General features: G+C 50.8%; 1 protein-coding gene across 1 annotated transcript in view; it reads right to left on the bottom strand.

Annotated features, from left to right (window-relative positions):
- Nucleotides 1–7,127: 7,127 nt before the first annotated feature.
- The window catches only part of CES1 (carboxylesterase 1), a 30,107-nt gene continuing 17,172 nt past the window's right edge, over nt 7,128–20,062 (bottom strand). The window contains exons 8-14 of the mRNA XM_082712512.1: nt 19,042–19,080; nt 14,367–14,507; nt 13,090–13,170; nt 12,668–12,815; nt 8,729–8,860; nt 7,749–7,821; nt 7,128–7,488 (exon numbers count right to left, since the gene is read on the bottom strand). Of these exons, the coding sequence (XP_082568638.1) occupies nt 7,305–7,488; nt 7,749–7,821; nt 8,729–8,860; nt 12,668–12,815; nt 13,090–13,170; nt 14,367–14,507; nt 19,042–19,080 (798 nt within the window). The 3' untranslated portion in view covers nt 7,128–7,304. The remainder of the gene's footprint in view (nt 7,489–7,748; nt 7,822–8,728; nt 8,861–12,667; nt 12,816–13,089; nt 13,171–14,366; nt 14,508–19,041; nt 19,081–20,062) is intronic.

Genomic DNA, 20,062 nt, shown 5'->3' with positions numbered 1-20,062 from the left:
CAATCGTTCTGTTTGAAGTCCAAAATTGGAGTTAGGGTTTATTATAATGGATCAAAAGAAAGGCAGCCCCTTCTAACCATTTCCAGCCTTCCCTTTGTGTGTGCTGACATTTCATGAGTAAGCCGCCCGGCGGGTGTAGAGAAGAGAGGCTGGACCAGAAGCAGAAAGGGCAGCAATTCTGGGGACGATGGGTTGCTGGCTGCCGCCCGGTGCCCTCAACTGACAAATGTGGCAGGAGAAGCCCGCACAGGTGAGCCTTGCTTGAGGCGACCGGCAGGTTTTTCCCTGTTCCCGCACTGAATCACACCCCTGGCCTATTTGTGGAGAACTATAGCTTCGTTTCTGTCCCCTTCCACAGGCGCCGATAGGTGTGAGGCGCTCTCTTTGGGCCTCAATTTATTCATCTGTATAATGGGTCAGGAGTTATGAAAACTTATTTATGGATGGACTTCAAAGACTTCCAGAACCTTCTGAATTTTGGCTTTGATGAGTTTGTGTCTACCTCTGTGGGGGAGAGAATGCACGTGTTCATCAGATTCTCAGGGGTTTGAGACTCATGGAGATACACACACACACACACACACACAGCCTTGGGGGCCCTCTTTCTCCAAGTGATCCATGGTGTCGGTCTCTGTTCTCCAACCCCAACCAAACGAGGATGACAACAGAGCTTATTTCTGAATGTCTGTCACCTCATTCATGCTGAGTTTCCATGGGATCCATCCCACATCCAACATGGCCTTGGTTTTCCCGACAGCGACTAAATGCTCACATCGTGTTCAGAGCAGTGCCTGTCCCTCCGAAGTTCGTTGTTACGTGTTTAGAGCAGATCAGCTCTGCGACAAATGTCCATCTCCTCCCCCTCCCCCTCCTCTGCCCATGTCAAAGGCAGCCCAGTCATTGCTGTGTTTTCCTGCAGCCGAAACGGTGTCTCTGTTCCTTTGTCCCCTCCTTTGGCTGGTGCCACTGAGGTTTGAACTGGGGTCTGGGTGGCCACATCCCAGTCTCCCTGTGCCCCAGTGCACATGACCACCTGGGCAGGGAGTTTAAGCTTCAGGAAATACCAGAGCCCAGGTGCTTTGCTAGGCAACAGCCAGCCTTCTGCTGGACCGGCCGGCCCCACAAGCCCTCTGCTGTCAGCCCCCATTAGGCTGCGGTATGGGAGAGGCTCCCCCAGCTGGGCAGCAACTCAGGCATTACTTGACCTCAGCTCCAGCTCAGAGGAGGAGCGGACAGGAGTGTGGCAACCGGAGACTCCCAGATGATCTGGCCACTAAGTGGTTTAACAGCTGGTAGCCATGTCGGCCTCAGGCGTGGGAGGGGCTGAGCTGGGCCCGACCAACAGGGCCAGAAGGCTCCAGGAAATCAAGGAAGACCATCTCTGTCTCCAGAAGAGGCCCAAGCCAAGTCCATTGCCTGGACATACCCAGGAGCCGTAAAAGGATTGTTGGTGAGCAGAGCAAGTCTTCCTGGGAGGGACAGCCCCCACCTCCCATCCCCCCAACCCCTGTAGCTTCAGGCTCCTGTCCAGGGGAACAGCTGAGGATGGGCAGACTCGGAATCAGAAGAGGTGGGGCCTGAAGCAAGCCCAGCCCCTGGCCATAGGAAGTCGGATGCCGACCTGGAGGCCATGACCAGCCCAATATCGCGGCCCCTACCTGCTGCTCACCTGACTTATTCCCAGGTCCCTGCTAAGTTTCTGTTCTTGCATGACAGGCCCCCAGACTCCCCTGACCCCCATCTCCAGCCACATGCAGTAATACCTTATCAGTAGAGAAGAATAAAGGGGTGGGGTGGTATCTGAGGCCTTCCCACTTCCCAGGTAAGGACGGGCAAGGCAACTCTGACATTTCAAATTAGCCATAGAGTCAGATCAGGGAGCATGGGATCCAAGATTAGAACTGTTGACTAGACTATTACACTTAGAGAGGACCCCACTGGAGGTTTGGAACAAGAAGGGAAAGACAAGGGGTTCCTGGCTTTCTTAAAGAGAGAATGGAGCCTTTCAGGTCTCAACAGCCATGATGGATTCATTCCCAGAGGGACTGAGACCTTAGGAGTATAAGCACCTTGGACAAGGCCAGACGCACTGCGCTGACATTTAATGAGCCAACGCAGTGGCTTACCCGGTGCCAGTTACTGTTCCAAGTGCTTTGCAAATTTCATCTCACTGAATTCTCCTGATGAAACCATGAGGCAGTGTTATTATCCCCCCGTGCACAAATGGTGGACACTGAGACACAGAGAGTTGAAACAATGTACCCGTTGGCGACACTGGGGTTTGAACCCAGGGAGTCTGTGTTCTTAAGCACTCTGATCTGCCATCGTCCCTGGTCCCTGGCCATGCAGGCATAACTCTGTCCAGCTGGTAGGATCGTGGGTCCTCAACTAGTTCCAACACCCTCTTCATCACAAACAATCTATAATCCGTACACCCATAGATAGTTTACATGCATGTGTTACATATGTTTGTATACAAACTAACATACTTAAATATGTATGCATTTTCATGCATACTTAAATGTATACATGTATTTACATGTAACATGCATGTAACACAAACATGCATGTAAATGTATACATATTTAAGTGCCTCCAGTGTGCTCAGAAACAAATGACTTGCACTAGGACACCACCGTGAGAAAGTTCACCTTGAACAGAGGTTCCCTATCTCCCAGAGAAGCTAGCTATACCCTAACCTCATGCTCTCTGTTTCTTTATGTCAGATACAGGTTCCCTTGGGCTCCCTATCCATCTCCTCTAAAGGTTAGGATAATAAGTGTAACAGGCATCTAACTATGGTCCCTGAACAGATGAGGTTTTATCATTCTCTTGTGTCCAGTAGGCAGTGGGCCAGGGAGAGGTGTGTTCCTCAGCAGGAAGAAGACGAGAAGCATCTTTGGTCGCAGAGAAGAGCTTCTGAGCGGGTCTCTGCCTGGACGTGCCCAGAAGCCTGCGGTAGCTCTGGAGACACTTAAGAAAGCCATCAAGGATTTGGACTGCTTCTAGTTTTCTATTCCATCCGTAGCGTATGGTTCTCATGCTCCTGGAGAGAGAGAGAGAGAGAGAGAGAGAGAGAGAGAGAGAGAAAAGAAAGCTAATCCACCTGCATTTGCCTATCTTTCAGGCAGGAAGAAGGGAAACAGAGAAAGGACAAAAGGCAGAGGCCAACTGCATCTGCAACCCTTTACTCTGGAGAAAAGTGGGTCTCCCGGATCCCCGCCAGGATGTCAGTCTGTGTCTCACTGGCCAGACCCATGTATCAGGGCAACTTCTAGCTGTCAGGGGAATGGAATTTGTCGCTGGGTACATTGCGGCCCTGCACAAAATCAGCGTTCTTTTAGGAGGAGGGCAAGAAGGATATTAGGACGACCCTGATCACTGCCTTCTTTCCTCCGGCTCCTTCCCCCAGGATTCCACCGTCTGCGGAGAACGGCGGGGGGGCCCTTGTGAAAAGCACCCTGATCGGAGCAGCCATCGTGAAGGGCTTCTTTGTGCCATAGGCTGAGATCAGTTCCTATCCTGGGTGGGGGGCGGTGGGACTAAAGGCTCAGGTCTTGCAGCGTGAGGACAGGCAGACCTCGGTTGGCATCCACAGTGACCCCTCGAAGCTGGCCGAGCGAGTGGGGATGTGTGTATGCTGAGCTGAACTGTTTCTGTCTGCTCCAGCTTCCTTCTCACTTTCTCTAACCTGAGGGCCCGTTCTTCCAGAACGGAAGAAGCTGATTAACGCCGAATATGGCCGTGGCCACCAGATGGCGCCAACGCACACTCCTGTTGCATCACAGAGGCCGAGGAAGAGGGCGGCAGGAACCAGGGGTCTTTGTTCTCCGGACCCTCCTCAGCGCCTGTGGGAACCTCCTCAACACCTTCCTGAACCAGGGGAGTGAAAGGTCATTCTTGGCTGGATGAAAAGGTCCATTTGGTTTGTTTTTTTATATGTTGGGTGGATGTATTTACTCATTAACTCATTCATTCTTTGATGAGAACCATATCTAGTCCTAGTACATACCAGAAAGGAACTGGGGTGGACAAAGAAGGAGTAACTCTTGTCCCTGAAGAACTCTTAGTCTAATGGAGGACGCAGATAGTATGCTGACAAGGAAACGTATATTGAGCACTTACTGCATGCTTATTTGTAACCCACAGATGTCTCCCCAAGACCTTCAAAGTAAATCCAGACTCCTTCTTCATTTCATGCCCCCTCTCTGCTCCAGTCATGCCATATTGGCTGCAGATGTGTCCCCAAGGACACCCCTTGCCCCTGGTCCTCGCCCCTTGGGCCTCATCCCTTGGCCTTTCCCCATCTCTCTGAAACCGACACTCTTATCTGTCCCTCGTGTCCCCCTAAAAAAAAAAAATAATAATAATAATAATAAAAAGCCTTTCCTAACTTACCCATCTCACCAAACTAGCCACAATTTGTTGAAATGATCTTTCAGGGGACCAGTGGCCTGGGGACAGAAGGCAGCCACCACTTCTATTTCTCTCTCCTGTATCTAGATGAGCTTCTGGCACATGGCTGGTCCTCAGTAGATAGTTGCATTTACAGAGGGGAGTGAGACAAGGCCGTCTCAGAACCTGGCAGAGAAATCATGCATGGAACCCCACCTGGGAGATCGGAGAGGGGCTCCCATGAGAGGTGGCACCTGAGCTGAGTCGGGAAAATTCCAGGTCATGAGACTAGCGAAAGTGACAGCGTGGACGCAAGGGAAACTCCAGAGATATGCGGTAGAAATTTCCACGTGGAAGAGCCGCTGCAAAAAGTAAAATATAGATGAGGAGGGCCCTCCCAAGCTGGAGAGGGGGATGGAACTTTTTCCAGAGGGCAATGAGGAGCTATTGAAAATGTTGAAGTTGGTGGAGTGATGCGATCATGTTGTATCTGGAGGTAATTACTGGGTGACACACCACCCGCAAAATGTAGAACAATAGCCATGTATCTGGTTGATGAGTCTGTGGACCACCTGGGAAGTCCCGCCAACCTGGGCAGCCTCAGCTGAACTTGATCGGGCTCACCCACCTGTCGGCAGCTGAGGGTCAGGTGGGCTGGTCCTCGTTGGCCTTGGCCAGCTTGGCTCCCCTCTGTGGGGTGTCTCATTCCCAGCAGACTGGCCTCGGCTCATTCCCATGGCAGTGATGGGGGTTCAGCACGTAGGCACGGCCTCTAGAAACACAACATCACTTCTGCCATATTTTAGTGGCAAAGCAAGTGAAGAGGCCAGCCCAGATTCTTTAATGAGTAGAGCTTCAAAATCAGATGCCAAGGGTGTCTCCAGCAAAGTGAACACGAGGGTGGCCATTCGGATGGATCACTCTGGCTCCGTGGCACGGAGGCTAAGGGGAAGGGAGGCCAACTGGGAATCGTTCACCTGTCCAGGTGGGAGGCAAAGCGCAGATCCTTTACAGAGAAGTGTCACATGAGTGGAATTTCCTGAATGTTTCTGAGGTGCCCGGAGCTGGGTTAGTTCCTGTTGGAGGCTGGGGAGACCACCAGGGCCAGGAATCACTTCATCTTAGGGTTAAGTAGGAGGAGGACATGGGAAGGGCCTACCCAAGCTGCTGCTGCATGGTTAGGGATTCTCGAGGCTGCAAGAGACCAATCTGAATGCTGAATGCTGACCCCTGGAAGGGTCAGCTCTGGCACAGTCACCGTCCCCCCGGGAACATTGCCAGGGTCCCTTCCAGGGGTTATGGTCCTGGATCCAGCCCTGAAGCACGTGTGGCTATATGGACACTTCCCACTAGAGGGCAGCAGAGAACAGCCAGTTAAATAGGCGCCTTTGGCAGGAAGCCTATGACTCAGGAGGATAGGATGTTTAAAGTGTTCCATTTAGGAAGGAAGGATTGCTCCGTGGGCTCAAGTTCTAGAACCAGACTGCTAAGGTTTCTATCCCAGCTCTTTCTGCAAGGTGGGCTTCATGGGTGTGAGACCCAAAGCCCCAGGTTCATGGTTGCTTTAACGCTCTGCTGTTGCCGTCTTGAAATTCTTAATAATTTTTTAAGATAAAGGCTTATTTCAGGGGCGCCTGGGTGGCTCAGTCATTAAGCGTCTGCCTTCAAGCTCAGGCCCTAAGATCGAGCCCCACATCAGGCTCCCTGCTCAGTGGGAAGCCTGCTTCTCCTTCTCCTACTCCCCCTGCTTGTATTCTCTCTCTCTCTCTCAGATAAATAAAATCTTTTTAAAAAAATAATAAAGGCTTATTTTTATTTTACACAGAAAATTATGTACTTGGTCCTGTCTGCCACTTCCTTGTTGAGTTTTCTTGGGCCCCATGTTAACGTTCATGAGATTGATAGCAAGTCTTCACCTCAAAGTATGACTGTGAAGATGATATGAATAGGAAAAGTACTTTATTATGAAGATACATAGAAAATATTTGGTAACTTTTAGTTACCGTTCTTCTTATAGAAGTCAAAGGTATAATCAACGAATCACTGAAGGCCGAAGAGCACTTTGACCTTGTAAAGTTCCATCTGACCACCACCTATCAGTCTGTCCATCTCATCACCTGAGAAGGCCTACATTTTTTGCGATCTCCAGGAACCTAGCAACACTCCTTTCCTCCCTGCTTATGCATCCCATCCGTCTGTATTTAGCGCACACACTGTGCAGGGCCACAAAGTCCCAGAGACCTATAGAAAGGGTTCCTGCCTTCAGGAACGCATGGACCAGGTCAGTGGTTCTCAATGCTGGCTACATACCAGCTAAACAAAGGGAGTTTTTTTAAAAATCCTAATGCCCAGGCTACAGAAAGGACCCAGTCAAGTTGCTTGGAAGGAATGGCCTCAGGGAAGGGCCCAGCAGGCTGCTGTGTCCTTTGAAGAAAAGCTCTGGGCCTGGGGAAGAGTTCGTAAGGGCCACATCACAGTGCCCCAGGGGTGCGGCGCCACCTCCCCTCGCGGCCACCTCGAGTGCGCACACAGACGATGCCCCTTCCCTGCCTACAGGTATCTCCTCATGGAGGGGAGGGACAGGGCACTCTGGCCACCCACATTCGGTAGTTGGAAGCTGTTGAGGACCAGAGGCGGAGTCCTCCTTGGCGGCTCCCAGGGCCAAGCCGTCTTCACCCTAGGTGACTTCCAGACAATGGTGCCCACCAAGCCCAAGACACCAACACTGACTTGGTCTCCGAAAGAATTTATTCCCCAAATGGAAGCCACAGTTCCCCTCCCTGACCTCCACCCTCCTCCACCAATAATCCCTAGCCTCCACAGTAAGATTGCTCTTTGGCTCATTAACACCACCTGTAGAATACCCCGGTCTGAGCTCCCCGGACCCCAAGGTCAGGCAGGCTTCCCATTCACAGCTCCACGTGTTCTGTGCGAGGTGGCATTTCTGCCGCCCCCTTGGCCAGGAGCTCAGTCCAGAAATCCACTTCCTCGTCCTTCAGCTTCTCGGCTGGCTGAGTGGTGGCTCCAATCTGCAGGTACCCTTCCTTCTGGTCGTAAGCTGGCCAAGAGGGCAGCCCCTTCCCATTGGGGTTCCTGGGAACAGAATCAAGTAAGAATTACCCAAAGCTACCGTGGGGTCCCCCAACAACACTGCGAGATTTGCAAGACCTCTTGGTTTCATTTCTTCCAGGAGGCTCATTCACCCCCAGAGGCAGAGAGCTCACCAAATCCTCGGCAGCCTGTCCACTCTCAGAGAACTCTCATTGTCAGGGTCATAGGGCTGGGAGCTACCTGTTCCAGCCCACATGGCCGGCCCTCCCCCAGCCTTGCTCCATCTCTGTCACCCAGCTCACCCAGTCCGGGCGAAGTTGGCCCAGTATTTCATCATCATCTTGCTGAGCCCGATCTCCTCTTCTGAGGCACCACCTGCGCAGAGGAAGAAATAAAGGCCTCGGTCAACAGCCCTGGACAGCTTGTGGGGAATTCAGAATCTGAGTCCTTACTCCAGGCCTACTGCATCAAAACCCGCATTGCAGGAAGATGTGGGTAATTTGTGTGCAATTAAGCTTCGGGGATCCTGATAGAGGATGCAGGGGAGGGCTGTGGTCAGTCTGTCAGCTGGCCACCTCTGTCGACGACGCCTATATATCCTGTCCCCCCGGCTGTCGCGGGCCCAGCACCACACCCAGGGGGGGCCTCCACAGCAACCCCACCTCAGGACTGTGCTCCCCGGGGTCTTGCTCAGTCTTCTTCGCCCACCCACACTTGCACAGAATCTGAAAAATAACCCAAGTAGTTCACGCCCGGAGGCGCTGGCGTATCACAAACAGCCCTGAGGCGGGTCGCATGTATGTCATCTGTCACTGCTAGTTAGGACACTGAGGATATTGGCAAGAGGTCGTCTCTAAAGCATTATTAAATATATTAAGTTTAGAGACATGAGTTTTAAGTAGATACACAGTTGAATGGACAGACACACAGACGTACACTAGCCCTGATTCAAGGTCACCAGCCATTCTGACCTTGTTCTCACTCACATTCTGATATGCTCTGGTAAGAGGGCAGTGAGTGGTGGCTTTCTGGCCCTGCATGTGATCCACCAGGTGTCTTACAGTCAGCCAGGTCCCAATTCTCAGAGACACTACCAATGGGGACACATGGCTACACCTTCTCCATCATGTGTGGGGGAGTCAGAGAAAGGCTGGCAATCTTTGGAGCTCAGCCCTACTCTGGTGTATTTGGGTAAGAACTAGAGAGAAAGGGGAACCTGTCCAAGGCCACCTCAAACCCGGATCTCCTAACTACAAGTCTGTAGTCACCAAAGGACCATCACCTTTCAAAAACGGGGCCCCGAAGACAGAGAAGAGCTCATCCCCGTGGTCCCCTTCCACCGTCTTGGGTTTCATGTCTGACGAGAAGCTTGGATGATACCGGAACTCATACATGTAGGTGGAGGCTCCGGCATCTGGGGAAAGATGGAGCACGCACAGGTCATTTTTACCAGACACCCACCTGGGTGGTGCCGAGGTCGCCAGGGGCCCTGAGCGCTCAGGGACCAGGAGGGCCACCCGGGTATGGAGTACAAACACCAGCAACATTAATAGCAATTGCCCAGTGTCGGGGCTGGCTGTGCGCTGGGCCCCGTGTGAACCTGCAGAAAAACCCCTGGAGCTTCGGGAAAGGTCCGTATTCGCTTGAAGGCACACCGTCGGTGGAGGCGAAAGTGGTTTTGAGCCAGGTATTGAGTGACTCAGTGAGCGCAGGTCGAATGAGCAGCTATTGGACCCGGGGGCATAGACCCATTCAGAAGGACCATCACTGCAGGGGCCTGGGGTCCTACAGATGCTGCCGTCTACACACGACATCTGTGCTCATCCCGCTGACTCTGCCGCATTCCACTGCCGACAGCCCGGGTCTGATTCCTTCACAGGCCCTCTGCAGCCCAACAGGGGCCTTCTATCCTGCCCAGTTTGGGCAGTTTGTAGTGTTTTCCTCACCTAAGCTCTAGGGAGGAGTGACATGAATCTGAGGTTGCATTTAAGTATCTGACAGCTCCGATATTTTAGTAGGAACACGGGGAAAGGGCACAATCCGTCTCTTGCATCACAAGAATCCAAAACCTCAGCATTTTCTATTTCTCCATCATCTATCTTGCTTCCTGACAGCAGAGAAGGGGGTGGCAGCAGAGAGAAGGGGGTCTCTAAGGGAGGACAAAGGTGGCTGCTTTTGCTTTCCTGGTCCCCGCTCTCGGAATCCTCTCTCTGAGCCCCCAGAGGGGGTCAGCTTTCCTGAAGACCTTCACCCAGAGTTGTTTCACCCACTCCTTCAGGGCTGCCACCCCGGGGAGCTCAGTGCTGTGCACAGACCCGAACACCCACAACGGACTGACTCTGATGGGGGAATGGCCAGGCCCCCAGTGGAGCTGGCGGAGACATCGCACAGCTTTTCCCTCCTTATGTACAAGAACAAACTCGGGAAGTGCAGAAACAACCGATGAACAAAAAGATCACTTATGGGACGCCTGGGTGGCTCAGTGGGTTAAGCCACTGCCTTTGGCTCAGGTCCTGATCTCAGGGTCCTGGGATCCAGCCCCGCATCAGGCTCTCTGCTCAGCGGGGAGCCTGCTTCCTCCTCTCTCTCTCTGCCTGCCTCTCTGCCTACTTGTGATCTCTCTCTGTCAAGTAAATAAATAAAATCTTAAAAAAAAAAAAAGATCACTTACAATGCCACCACTTGAAGACACACATGTTCATATTCTAGCATATATCCCTTCTATGAATATAAAAATGGGATGATGTTGTAGATGTCATTATGAAATAGACAATAATATTTCTCCCTATCATTAAATATTTGTCCAAAGATGACTTAGCCATATACGCCATCCCCACATGAGGATGTAGAATAATTTATTGAGTTACCTCTCTCACCCCCATCAATGTGCCCTTGGTTTAGCAAGAGGTCCTGTCTGGAAGAAGCAACGGTCAATGGGTCTGAAATCTGCCTGTTAGCAGCTGCTTCAAGGTCAAGCAGAACTCACCGAGAGAAGGATCTGTCACTTTGCCCCTTAAGACCTTTTGCGAAGGAGAGATCTTCTTTGGGCAGTGCATCGCACAAAAGATAATCCCCCCCCCTTTTTTTAGCTTTCTGCCTAAAACCATGGAGGTGCATAAAATTCCTACAAACACAAGTGTCCAAAGGAAAGTAGGGGCACAGGTTAGGATAACAGGAAAATAGGAGAGGCAGAGAGGACAGAGTTAGTTACCTAAGTACACCATTGCAAACATGCAGATGGTCTTTCTTTCTTTCTTTCTTTTTTTTTGGGGGGGGGGCAAGGAAAAGCTTATGACATTGGCAGCATTATGTTTACTTTTAAATCTGAGTTTCTTAAGTAAGAGAATTAAGAAATCCTACTCATACAGTGGAAAGAAATTTCACAACATGTATCAAGAATTTTTAAAATGCTCTTAGGGCCCTGCCTGGGAATTTCACTTCTAGCAACCAATCCTCAGAAAACTTTTAGAGACTTGACTGAAGATTTATGCACATAAGGCTAAGCATGAAGACTTTTCACAGATCTTGAACAAAGGCTTACAATATAGCGTTTATGAACACTGTTGATATATCGAACACGTGATTATTGAACACATGATACAACATTAATTTCTAAGTTATATGTTAGGCATGGAAAGATTATTCAAAAAATATATCAAAAATTTAGAGCAGATGTTTCTTGGTGGAGGAATTCAGAGTAGTATCAAATTCCCTCTTCACGTGTTTCCACATAATATCCCAGTGCAGGATATTAACTTTATATTCAGAGAAGTTCTTTCAAAAAGAAAGTGGGACAAATACAAAATGAAGACTATCATTGGTAAAATCTGTGCAGTCCTGGGAAAAGACTGTAAATTCAAAGTCACAGGATACTAAATTCTGATTAAAAAAACACAAGTCCAAGTATGGCTGGGACCAGCAGACAAAGCAGAGTAAGATATCACAAATCAGACACGTATCCAGAGGCAAGACCAAATTTATGAAAGAGCAAATTTGACCCCCCGTGGCCCCTGGCTGACGAGTTTCATCGGGACCCTTGGGAGGAGGAAGGAGCGCCTGTACTCATTATACTGAGGGCTTGGGAACAGAACAGGTCAGCTCAGCTACTTTTTCTCATGCCTAGAAAGTCCTGAACTTTAAAACCCTCCCAGCACGGTTAGAGAAGAGACGTCTGTACCAAGAGCCATTTCCTGGCCTGCAGACCAGGTGAAGGAGGGGTCCTGTGAGGACCTCAGACAGATGCTCAGAAGGGGTGCACCCTCTCTAGATGAGCTTAGCCATCCTTGACCTCGTGCTCTACCTGCACAGCCTGGGATCAATGTTGGATGGGCCTGTGGTAGACCCACCACACACCAGGATGGACAGAAGCCATCAGTAGAATGGACACTCTCTAGAACAGCTGCCTCCACACCTCCCATTGCTCGCTTCTCTTGTTTTTTTGTTTTGGTTTTGGGTTTTTTTGGTCTTGGACCAGCCTGATTTTATGCTTGGCTTCAGTCTACCCCAGCTCCACTAGTTAACAAACTGGTTTGCCCCAGCTCTGATCTTGGAAACCTTCCAAGACATATCTTCTAAGCCTTGCACTCTGGCCTCAAAGACCACAGTAACATCGGGGGAGAAGCCCCTGTGATAGATGCTGCTGGTCCCTCATCGCCTCCCCCAGCTTCTGGGCGCACCAGCCAGACTTCCACTTCTGGCATCTGGAGCTCTTTGTCTGGAGGCTTTGGCCACCAAGTGACCATTCTGCCCATGTGTGTGGCAAGTCAGAGCTCCTGGAAATTAACAGCCCCTTGGGAACAGGCTTCAACGCATGACTCCCAGGAGTGGGAGGCTAAATACCGAAGCTCCCTTGCATGTCGCACAGAATCACCCTGAGACATGACAGGGGACGTGATGTGACCGGCTCCAGGTGTCCACGGTGCCCACCCACTTCCTATGCAGCTCCAGTGGCTTCCTACTCCTTTCTGTGCCGCTTCTCCGCTGCTCTGCTGGTGTGTTCTGGGATCTCCTCCCTAACAAGCTATTTGCATTCAAGTCCTCCTCTCAGAGTTGCCTTCTGGTGGACCCAAAATGAGACAGTGTCCCTATCCCCGGCCATATGGGATCGGTCCTGGAAGCCTGACCCTTGGTGGCTTCCCTCTGTCTATGCTGAGAAGTGGGCAGGACAAACAGAGAAGCTGGTGGGGTGGTGTCTCTCTCCTGTCCAACCTCTGGGACTTACCTCTGTGATGACGGGCCACAGTCACAGATGGGACACCAAATACCAAATCTGCTATCATGTCCAAGAACAGGTCCTTCTTTTGGGTGGGGTCGTCTGTCACTCCTAAATACTTCTCAGTGGCCAGTGGCGTCAGCTCCTCAGGGACCCCCTGAAATGGAGCAGAAGTAAAAGTGACCCTCTGTCCCTCCTCCCCCCTGGGAATGATGTGGCTTTTAGAGCCTGGGGTGGCTTGTGAGAATGGTGACTCTCTCCAGCCCTATGCAACCACCCCCGCTGTGTGTTGAGGGGGGAAGGGCAGAAAAGCGGGGCCAGAACCCTCCATCTCTGGGCTTCACCCTGCCATTTAGGTGCTCAGAAATTTGGGGCCAGTGTCTGTCCCTCTTGGAGTTTCAGCCAGTTCCTGTGGTTCCCTGGCCTCTTACAGCGATGGAGTAGGACCTCCACAAGAGTGATGCAGCCGTCTTCTGGTTCAGCTTTCCCTCGGAGAGTGGGTAACCCATCATCTGTTAGAACAACAGTCACACACTTGTAACGCATCAACAACTAGCAGAAGGCACCAACCCTACCAACCAACCAGACCGATGCAGGCTGAAGGTCACTTCGTCATGACTTAGACAAGCATGGGTCTTTGATGCATTGGGCAAAATCAATGAAACAAATGGGCTTATTTTCACCAGAAACTCAAGTCATGCAAAAGGATACAGTCAATGTAGAGAGAAGCTGTCGCAGGCCTTTGCAGTGTGTGTGTGTGTATGTGTGCGTGTGTGTGTGTGTGTGTGTGTGCATATATGTGTGTGTGTATCAGGCAAGAATCCCCACCCTGGACATGGCGACACCCAGGAAAGGTTTAAGCCTGGCTAGTGTTGAAGCAGAGGGCCAAGGACACAGACCTGACAGATACTCCCGCCTGTCTCAGTAGCCCAGGAAGGCCCAGATCCTGCCATTATAGCTTTGGTCTGTCAGTGACCTCTGTAATTCCGTGAAGTGCGAACGCAGGACTGTGACAAAACACCCCACCCAAGCCTCCACGTTAAGGGACTTGACCAAACGATAGCTTGGCTGCCAGAAGCGTAAGGCCTTGTCCCTAGGATGGATGGGAAGGATGTCCCAGTGTCCTTTAAAATGCTTGCCTAAGAAAGCGCCTGGAACCAGGGGAATTTACTGTTTGTTGTGGCCAAATCCTGGCAATAGCTTGATAGGTCCCTGAGCCCCCTACCTTAGAAAGCATGCAATCCCTAATCCTTCTCCCCCTCTGCGATGTAATCTACCACCCAAACCATTTCCTCCAGGACCTGAGAGCCACTCCTTGAAATGCAGACATTCAGCCAGGAAGCCTCCTTCCTCTCCTGGGCTCTGTGGGAGCAGGGAGGCCTGACTCCGGGGTTGCTGTGTCGCAGCCTGTCCCACCACCCCCTGTCACAGAGACAGAAATGTGTCTGCCTGGTGATCATCCCCGCAGACCCTCCTGGCACCCACATGTCAGGGTTTTTAGATCGGAAGACAATAGAGAGTGTGGGGACACCCCAGGTGACACTTGGGCCATCTTAGAGAAGCTCCCCTTTGAAATGTCAACTCCTGTGAAGGGGACAGCTGCTCTGGATTCAAGGGGAGCTCTGGAGAAGGAGGAGCCCTGCAAACAGAGATGAGGGGGTGACGCAGTGGGCGTGGGAGGAGGATGGAGGGGACCCCACGTTCTCACCATTGGAAGAAGCCAGCCAAACTCATGCTTGTTGATTCCGATGATGTAGGGGACGGAGTTGAATTTCTTTTCAGCCAGAATCTCTTCAGGCATCTTTGGCAGCAGCACGCCATCAACGACCGTGGGCAGGAAGGGATGGCTCTGGGGAGGACGGCATCATGGTGTCGCGGCTTCCCCGCTAGGGGCCACACCCATGTCCCCTTCTCCAGTCTGAGCTGGAAGTCGACGCCCCAGACCTGCAGGGCCACAGGTGGTGGCCACAGAACTCTAGCTCCCGAACAAAGGGGGCCAAGTGCACATGACCCAGAGGGCAGAACGTTGACTCAGGAACTAGCAGCGGTAAGGTGATGGGGGCAAAACTCACTCAAATTGAAACACACAGGGGAGTCTGGGTGGCTCAGTCCGTTGGGCATTGGACTCCTGATTTCAGCTCAGGTCATGATCTCAGGGTGGTGAGATCAAGCCCCGCATTGGGCTCTGCACTGGGCATGGAGCTTGCTTAAGATTCTCTCTCTCTCTCCCTCTCCTTCTGCCCCTCCCCACCACCTCCTTCCTTGTGTGCTCCCTCTCTAAAAAAAAAAAAATATATATATACACATATATACATGTTTTCATATGTATATATTTTTAAAGATTTTATTTATTTATTTGACAGAGAGAGCATACAAGCAGGGGGAGCAGCAGAGGGAGAGAGAGAAGCAGACTCCCCATGGAGCAGGGAGCCTGATGCAGGGCTCGATCCCAGGACCCTGGATCATGACTCGAGCCAAAGGCAGATACTTAACTGACTGAGCTACCCAGGTGCCCCTATTTCCATATATTTATATACATATAAGTATACATTAAGTTAAATATAAATGTATAAAATGTATAAATATATAAAATATATAATTATATGTATATATTTTAGTATTGAAAGTTATAAACATATACATTTTATATGATTTTAATATACAAACATAAAATATATATATGTACATATTTCTATATCTCAATTTGAAGTACATGTTTGCCTGTATGATCTCTGTATCTACAGTCAGCTCTGGTGTCCATGCTAGTTCATTTCTATAAAAGCTGCTGTGAACTCTGAATTAGCAGGTGCTGAGCCACGGCTCCTGGAGGACATACAATGTCAGATTCCTGCAAACACCTGGTCACGTTTTTGTGAATCCTGTTTTATGCGTGTTTAAAGACACCTGATACAACATGCATTGCTCACAAACAATGAATTCTGTGCAGTGTTTATTCATAAGACACCAGCTGAGAAGGGCTCACCATTTTCCTGGGGCCTGGGTAACGTGAACAGAGCCTCCTTGACCTTCAGCTTCGCGACCGTGTTATCCGTGATCCGCTGTCATCTCACAAACCCCAAGTGTAGCTGATCTCCTGCAGCTTCCTCACACACTAGATGTTACTCTAGCCCTTGCCTAAGCAGCCTCAGACTGGCAAGTTGCCCCTTCTTTTTCCTGCATGGCGGCCTCACCGACCCATTACCACTGAGCTCACGGCCCAGGGCCCTGTGAGCTACCCTGAATAAGGCTGATCTAACACATGACTTTTCTCCACGAGGCACACCACAGCCTTGCTGCAGGGAATAGCACCTCAGTGCTGTGCCCAGGGGCCATCTTCAACAGTGAAACCATCAAGAGAAAGCGTAAAAGTGCAGAAAATGGGGCTCTACATAGACTGTGAAAAGAACACGAGTTAATAGTGGAGATGGGAGACAACAGAGGGTAGCCGTGTTTGATCTTGATCAAGAGCCTATGCTCTTTGTCACTATGCTTTTTGTCACTCCCTGCGTGTCCATGAATGATGGCAAAAACTCCACAAGCATTGATTTTGGGGTTACACATACATTTAGGAGAGCTGATAAACTCACCAGTTCAGAATTCACCATCAATAAGGATTGACTCTATTTAGTCATCTCTATTTAAACAGAAGCTGCTACTGGGCGCACCTGGGTGGCTCAGCGGGTTAAGCATCTGACTCTCGATTTCAGCTCAAGCCAATTGGGTCCTGGGATTGAGCCCCAAAGCCAGGCTCCACAGTCAGCATGGAATCCGCCTGCCCTTCTCCCTCTGCTCCTCCCCTGTCCTTGCTCTCTCTCTTTCTATCTCTAAGATAAATAAATAAATAAATAAATAAATAAATAAATAAATAAAATCTTTAAACATAACCTGCTACTGATTAACAACAGTTCGCATCGAGGAGGTAGTGAGTTCCCCATCACTCATGAATAAAAGCATCAGGGATAGTCTCGCCTTACACTGCAAAAGTCCTCATTTTGGTGAAATTCGATGAAAATTACTCACATGGGGCCAGAGTCAGTGGCACCTGACTCCTGTGACAGCGTCTGGGACACAGGCTCTGGGTGTGGTTACACTGCGTTCTGGGTCACTCGCGTAGTTATTAAGAGCATGGGTTTGGGAGCCGCCTGTCTGGACTTGAATCCTGGCTCTGACACCGACTAGCTGGTAACTTGGGACCTTATTTCACCTGTCTGTGCTTCAGTTTCATCCTCTGTAAGGTGGGTTGTTGTGGGGATGAAGAGCCTGGACCCACAGAGAACGCTCAGCACAGTACCTGGGCCCCGGAGGTCGCCCTGTGCACATCAGATAGGACCCGTGGGCAATGCTGCCCAGCCCTCACTTAGACACCAGCTCCACGAGCCATGTTCCCAGCTCCACACACCATGAGCCTTATTTCCCACCACCAGATGGCAGGTAGAACCCTACGACACCCAGGCTTGGAGCCCCTGTGGCTTCAGGGACTTGCGTCCACTCTGCAAGGGTCAATGAATGACGGGCCATCTGGTGGCCACAGGAAAAGCTCTATCAAGTGAATCTGACTCGAAGCCTCCTCCAGTCTAGGCGTGGCCTAGGGGGATCAGGCGATGCAAGACATTTTCTGCACGATGCCCGGCACACAGCAGCCGCGCAGCTGGGCTCTGGGGGCGAGGGCACTGGTCTTGTAAGGAAGACCAGCCTTTCGAGGAGGTGACGTGCCCTGACCTATGCTTACAAGGGTCCAGTCCGGCAGCATCATGGGGCAAGGATGGGGAGGAGAAGAGAGTCCAAGTGCAGAAGCGAGACCACGGGCCCCAAGCTGACCCAGTGGAGCTGACTGGCACTCGTGAGATGCAGAGCAACACCACAGCTGCCTTCCACAGTGCTCACGAGGAGCTGCCCTGGGGGGCGGGCCTCAGGCACCACCAGGCTGAAATCAAAACCCCGGGGGCCATGCTCCATCCTCCCCTTTCTCTTCCGCCCCTCATCCTGTCCATTAGCAAACTCCCCCAGCCATGACTTCGAAATTACCCAGATTCTGGTCCCGTCTCACCATCCCCCCTGCTATGCGCCCAGCATAGGCTGCCACGGCCCATCTGCCGCAGCTCAGGGGCCTCACAGCTGGTCTCCCTGGGCCTACCCCACTCTTCCCTACCTTCAATCTCGAGCAGCAATCAAAAGCCCTTTTGTAAACCCACGGTCAACTCCCTCCTCTGTTCAAAACCCTCCCAAGACTCCCCATCTCACTTGAAATCAAACTCTGAGTCCTTTAAAGGGACCACCCATACCTCTCTTTCCTTTTCATTCCCAGGCCTGTTCCCTCCCCCAACTCCTTCCACACCACCCACAATGACCTCCTGCCACAGGACTTTTGCAACTGCTGTTCCCTCTACCTGGAATACTCTTCCTCCAGTTTTCCTGACAGCTGCCTCCCCCCCCCCACCTCCAGAACGTGGTCCCAGTGTCACCTTCTTGTTTGAGCCACTTCCTGATCTCACTATGCAAATCCAAACCACTGCAAACCCCATCCCCATTCCTTTCTCTTTCTCCACAGCGAGGACCATCACCAAACACACGACATATCTCGTTTGTCACTGTACCCTTCTTTCACTCCGAGAGGGCAGGGCGTTATCTTTGTTTTTGCCTATTTTATTGCTATTTCCCCAGCTTCTGAATCAGGTCCCCACACAGTAGGTGCTAATGAAATCTTTGCTGAATGAATCTCAGTGAATTGTCACGACGCCCTTTAAGGTAGATGCCAGTATCCCCAGGACAGAGCAGAGAGCACAGAACTGTGAGGTGTGGCAGAGATAGCGTGTCAGAATCTGTCAAGGTGTTGGAAGGCACGAGAGGAGGAGGAAGGAGATAGGGAGGCTCCTGGGGTTCTGGGTGTGGCTGGGGGGGGTGGTCTCCTCAGGACTGAGATTCTCGGCCCTTTCCAGAGGGCCCTCCAAATCATGTAGCTTGCACAGCTCGTCAACCCTGCAGTCTCCCGGGAAAGTCCTAGGCTCCTCAGGGAAGGTTCTTGAAGAAACTCCTCATCAGCTATCACCACCACCCCATAGTGGAAGTTTCTAGTCCAGTCCTTTCCCAAGGGACTTTTTTGGGAATGGGAAATGTAAATAAGAAGTAGGGTGTAGGCTGGACCCAAGGGACACAGAGTTGATAACTGGAAGCCCTGGGCTGAGTCAAGAGAACCCATTCCAGTCTCACATCTGGTCATCCTGGCTGTGTTATCCCAGCAAGTAGCCAGCCCTCTCTGGGCCTCAGTATAGTAAACACAAGGAGTCATCATGAGCCCAACAGAAGATATTTTTTCATTCATATTTAACTGGAGCATAAATGTGTCAAGACTTAAAACCTGTAATCAAGAAACCCAATGTCCTTACCTCTCTGGGGTCTCCAAACATATCAAGGGCAAAAAATTTCTGTGAAGACAAAGGGAGAGGGTGTATGTGAGAAGGCTTCCAGGGACAAAAGCCAGTCTTTGTGAGCGGAGTGCCAAAGGTGTCAGGTTCTCCCTCTCGGTGCCACCCTGGCTGGGCCAAGAGGAAGTGGGCAGGATACTGGCTCCCCTGGGCAGGGGCACAGGTGGAGGTGTGGGACAGGGGCGGGGTTACTGGAGAAGCCGTCTGTCTGCTGTTCCTGCCCGTGCTGCCCTCCATCCGCTTCCCCTTCTTGTCCCCCTGGGTGACACTAGTCACCCTTTGGGGCACTTCCCTTTCCCCCAGTCTCACTCACAAATCCAGGCATCTATATGTGACCTGTGGTGCCTGACCACAGGGATTTAGTTCAGGTATTGGCATACACCCACATGAATCCAATAGACTTTACCCCCAAATTTTTGCTGGAATTATTGTGAACAGTGTCTAAACAGATAGGAGGTAAGTCTAGATGCTCTCACTGACTTTACCCTCCCTCGGGAACAAATTTGCCCAAGAGTGAAGCCAACACTGAGAGAGAAAAAAAAAAAAAAAAGCCGAGGGATGGAGCAGATACATTCTTAATAATAGCATATGTGCACCTGGACCCAGCCATACCTAAAACCATGTTCTCCTGTTCTCCTGAACCACAGTTTTGTTTTCAGTTAGTTACCTAAATATTTTGTTACATTTCTTTTTGCACTCAAGGTAGTTTGAGATGAGTTTCCTCATCCCGCATCAGTAAGTCCTGACTTACACAAGATCACTGAAACTCACCCAGTCCCATGGTTCTTTTATATATCGGCTGAAGAGTGCACTGATTGTAACATTGCACTGTAGCTACTAGGTCTGGCCAGTATACATCCAGGGACCAGTCAGGCACTCCTTGTTATGGGTTATGGCCCTAAGTCCTCTGGCTTTCCTCAATATCACCATTTCTTCTAAGCTGGTCCTCTTAAGCCAATGGAGAATTGCTGAAATAAACCTG

This window comes from Mustela nivalis, assembly GCF_964662115.1.
Source record: "Mustela nivalis genome assembly, chromosome: 18".
Lineage (NCBI taxonomy): Eukaryota > Metazoa > Chordata > Mammalia > Carnivora > Mustelidae > Mustela > Mustela nivalis.
The sequence above is the reverse complement of the archived record's forward strand: the minus strand, read 5'-3'. Positions and strand labels throughout refer to the sequence as shown.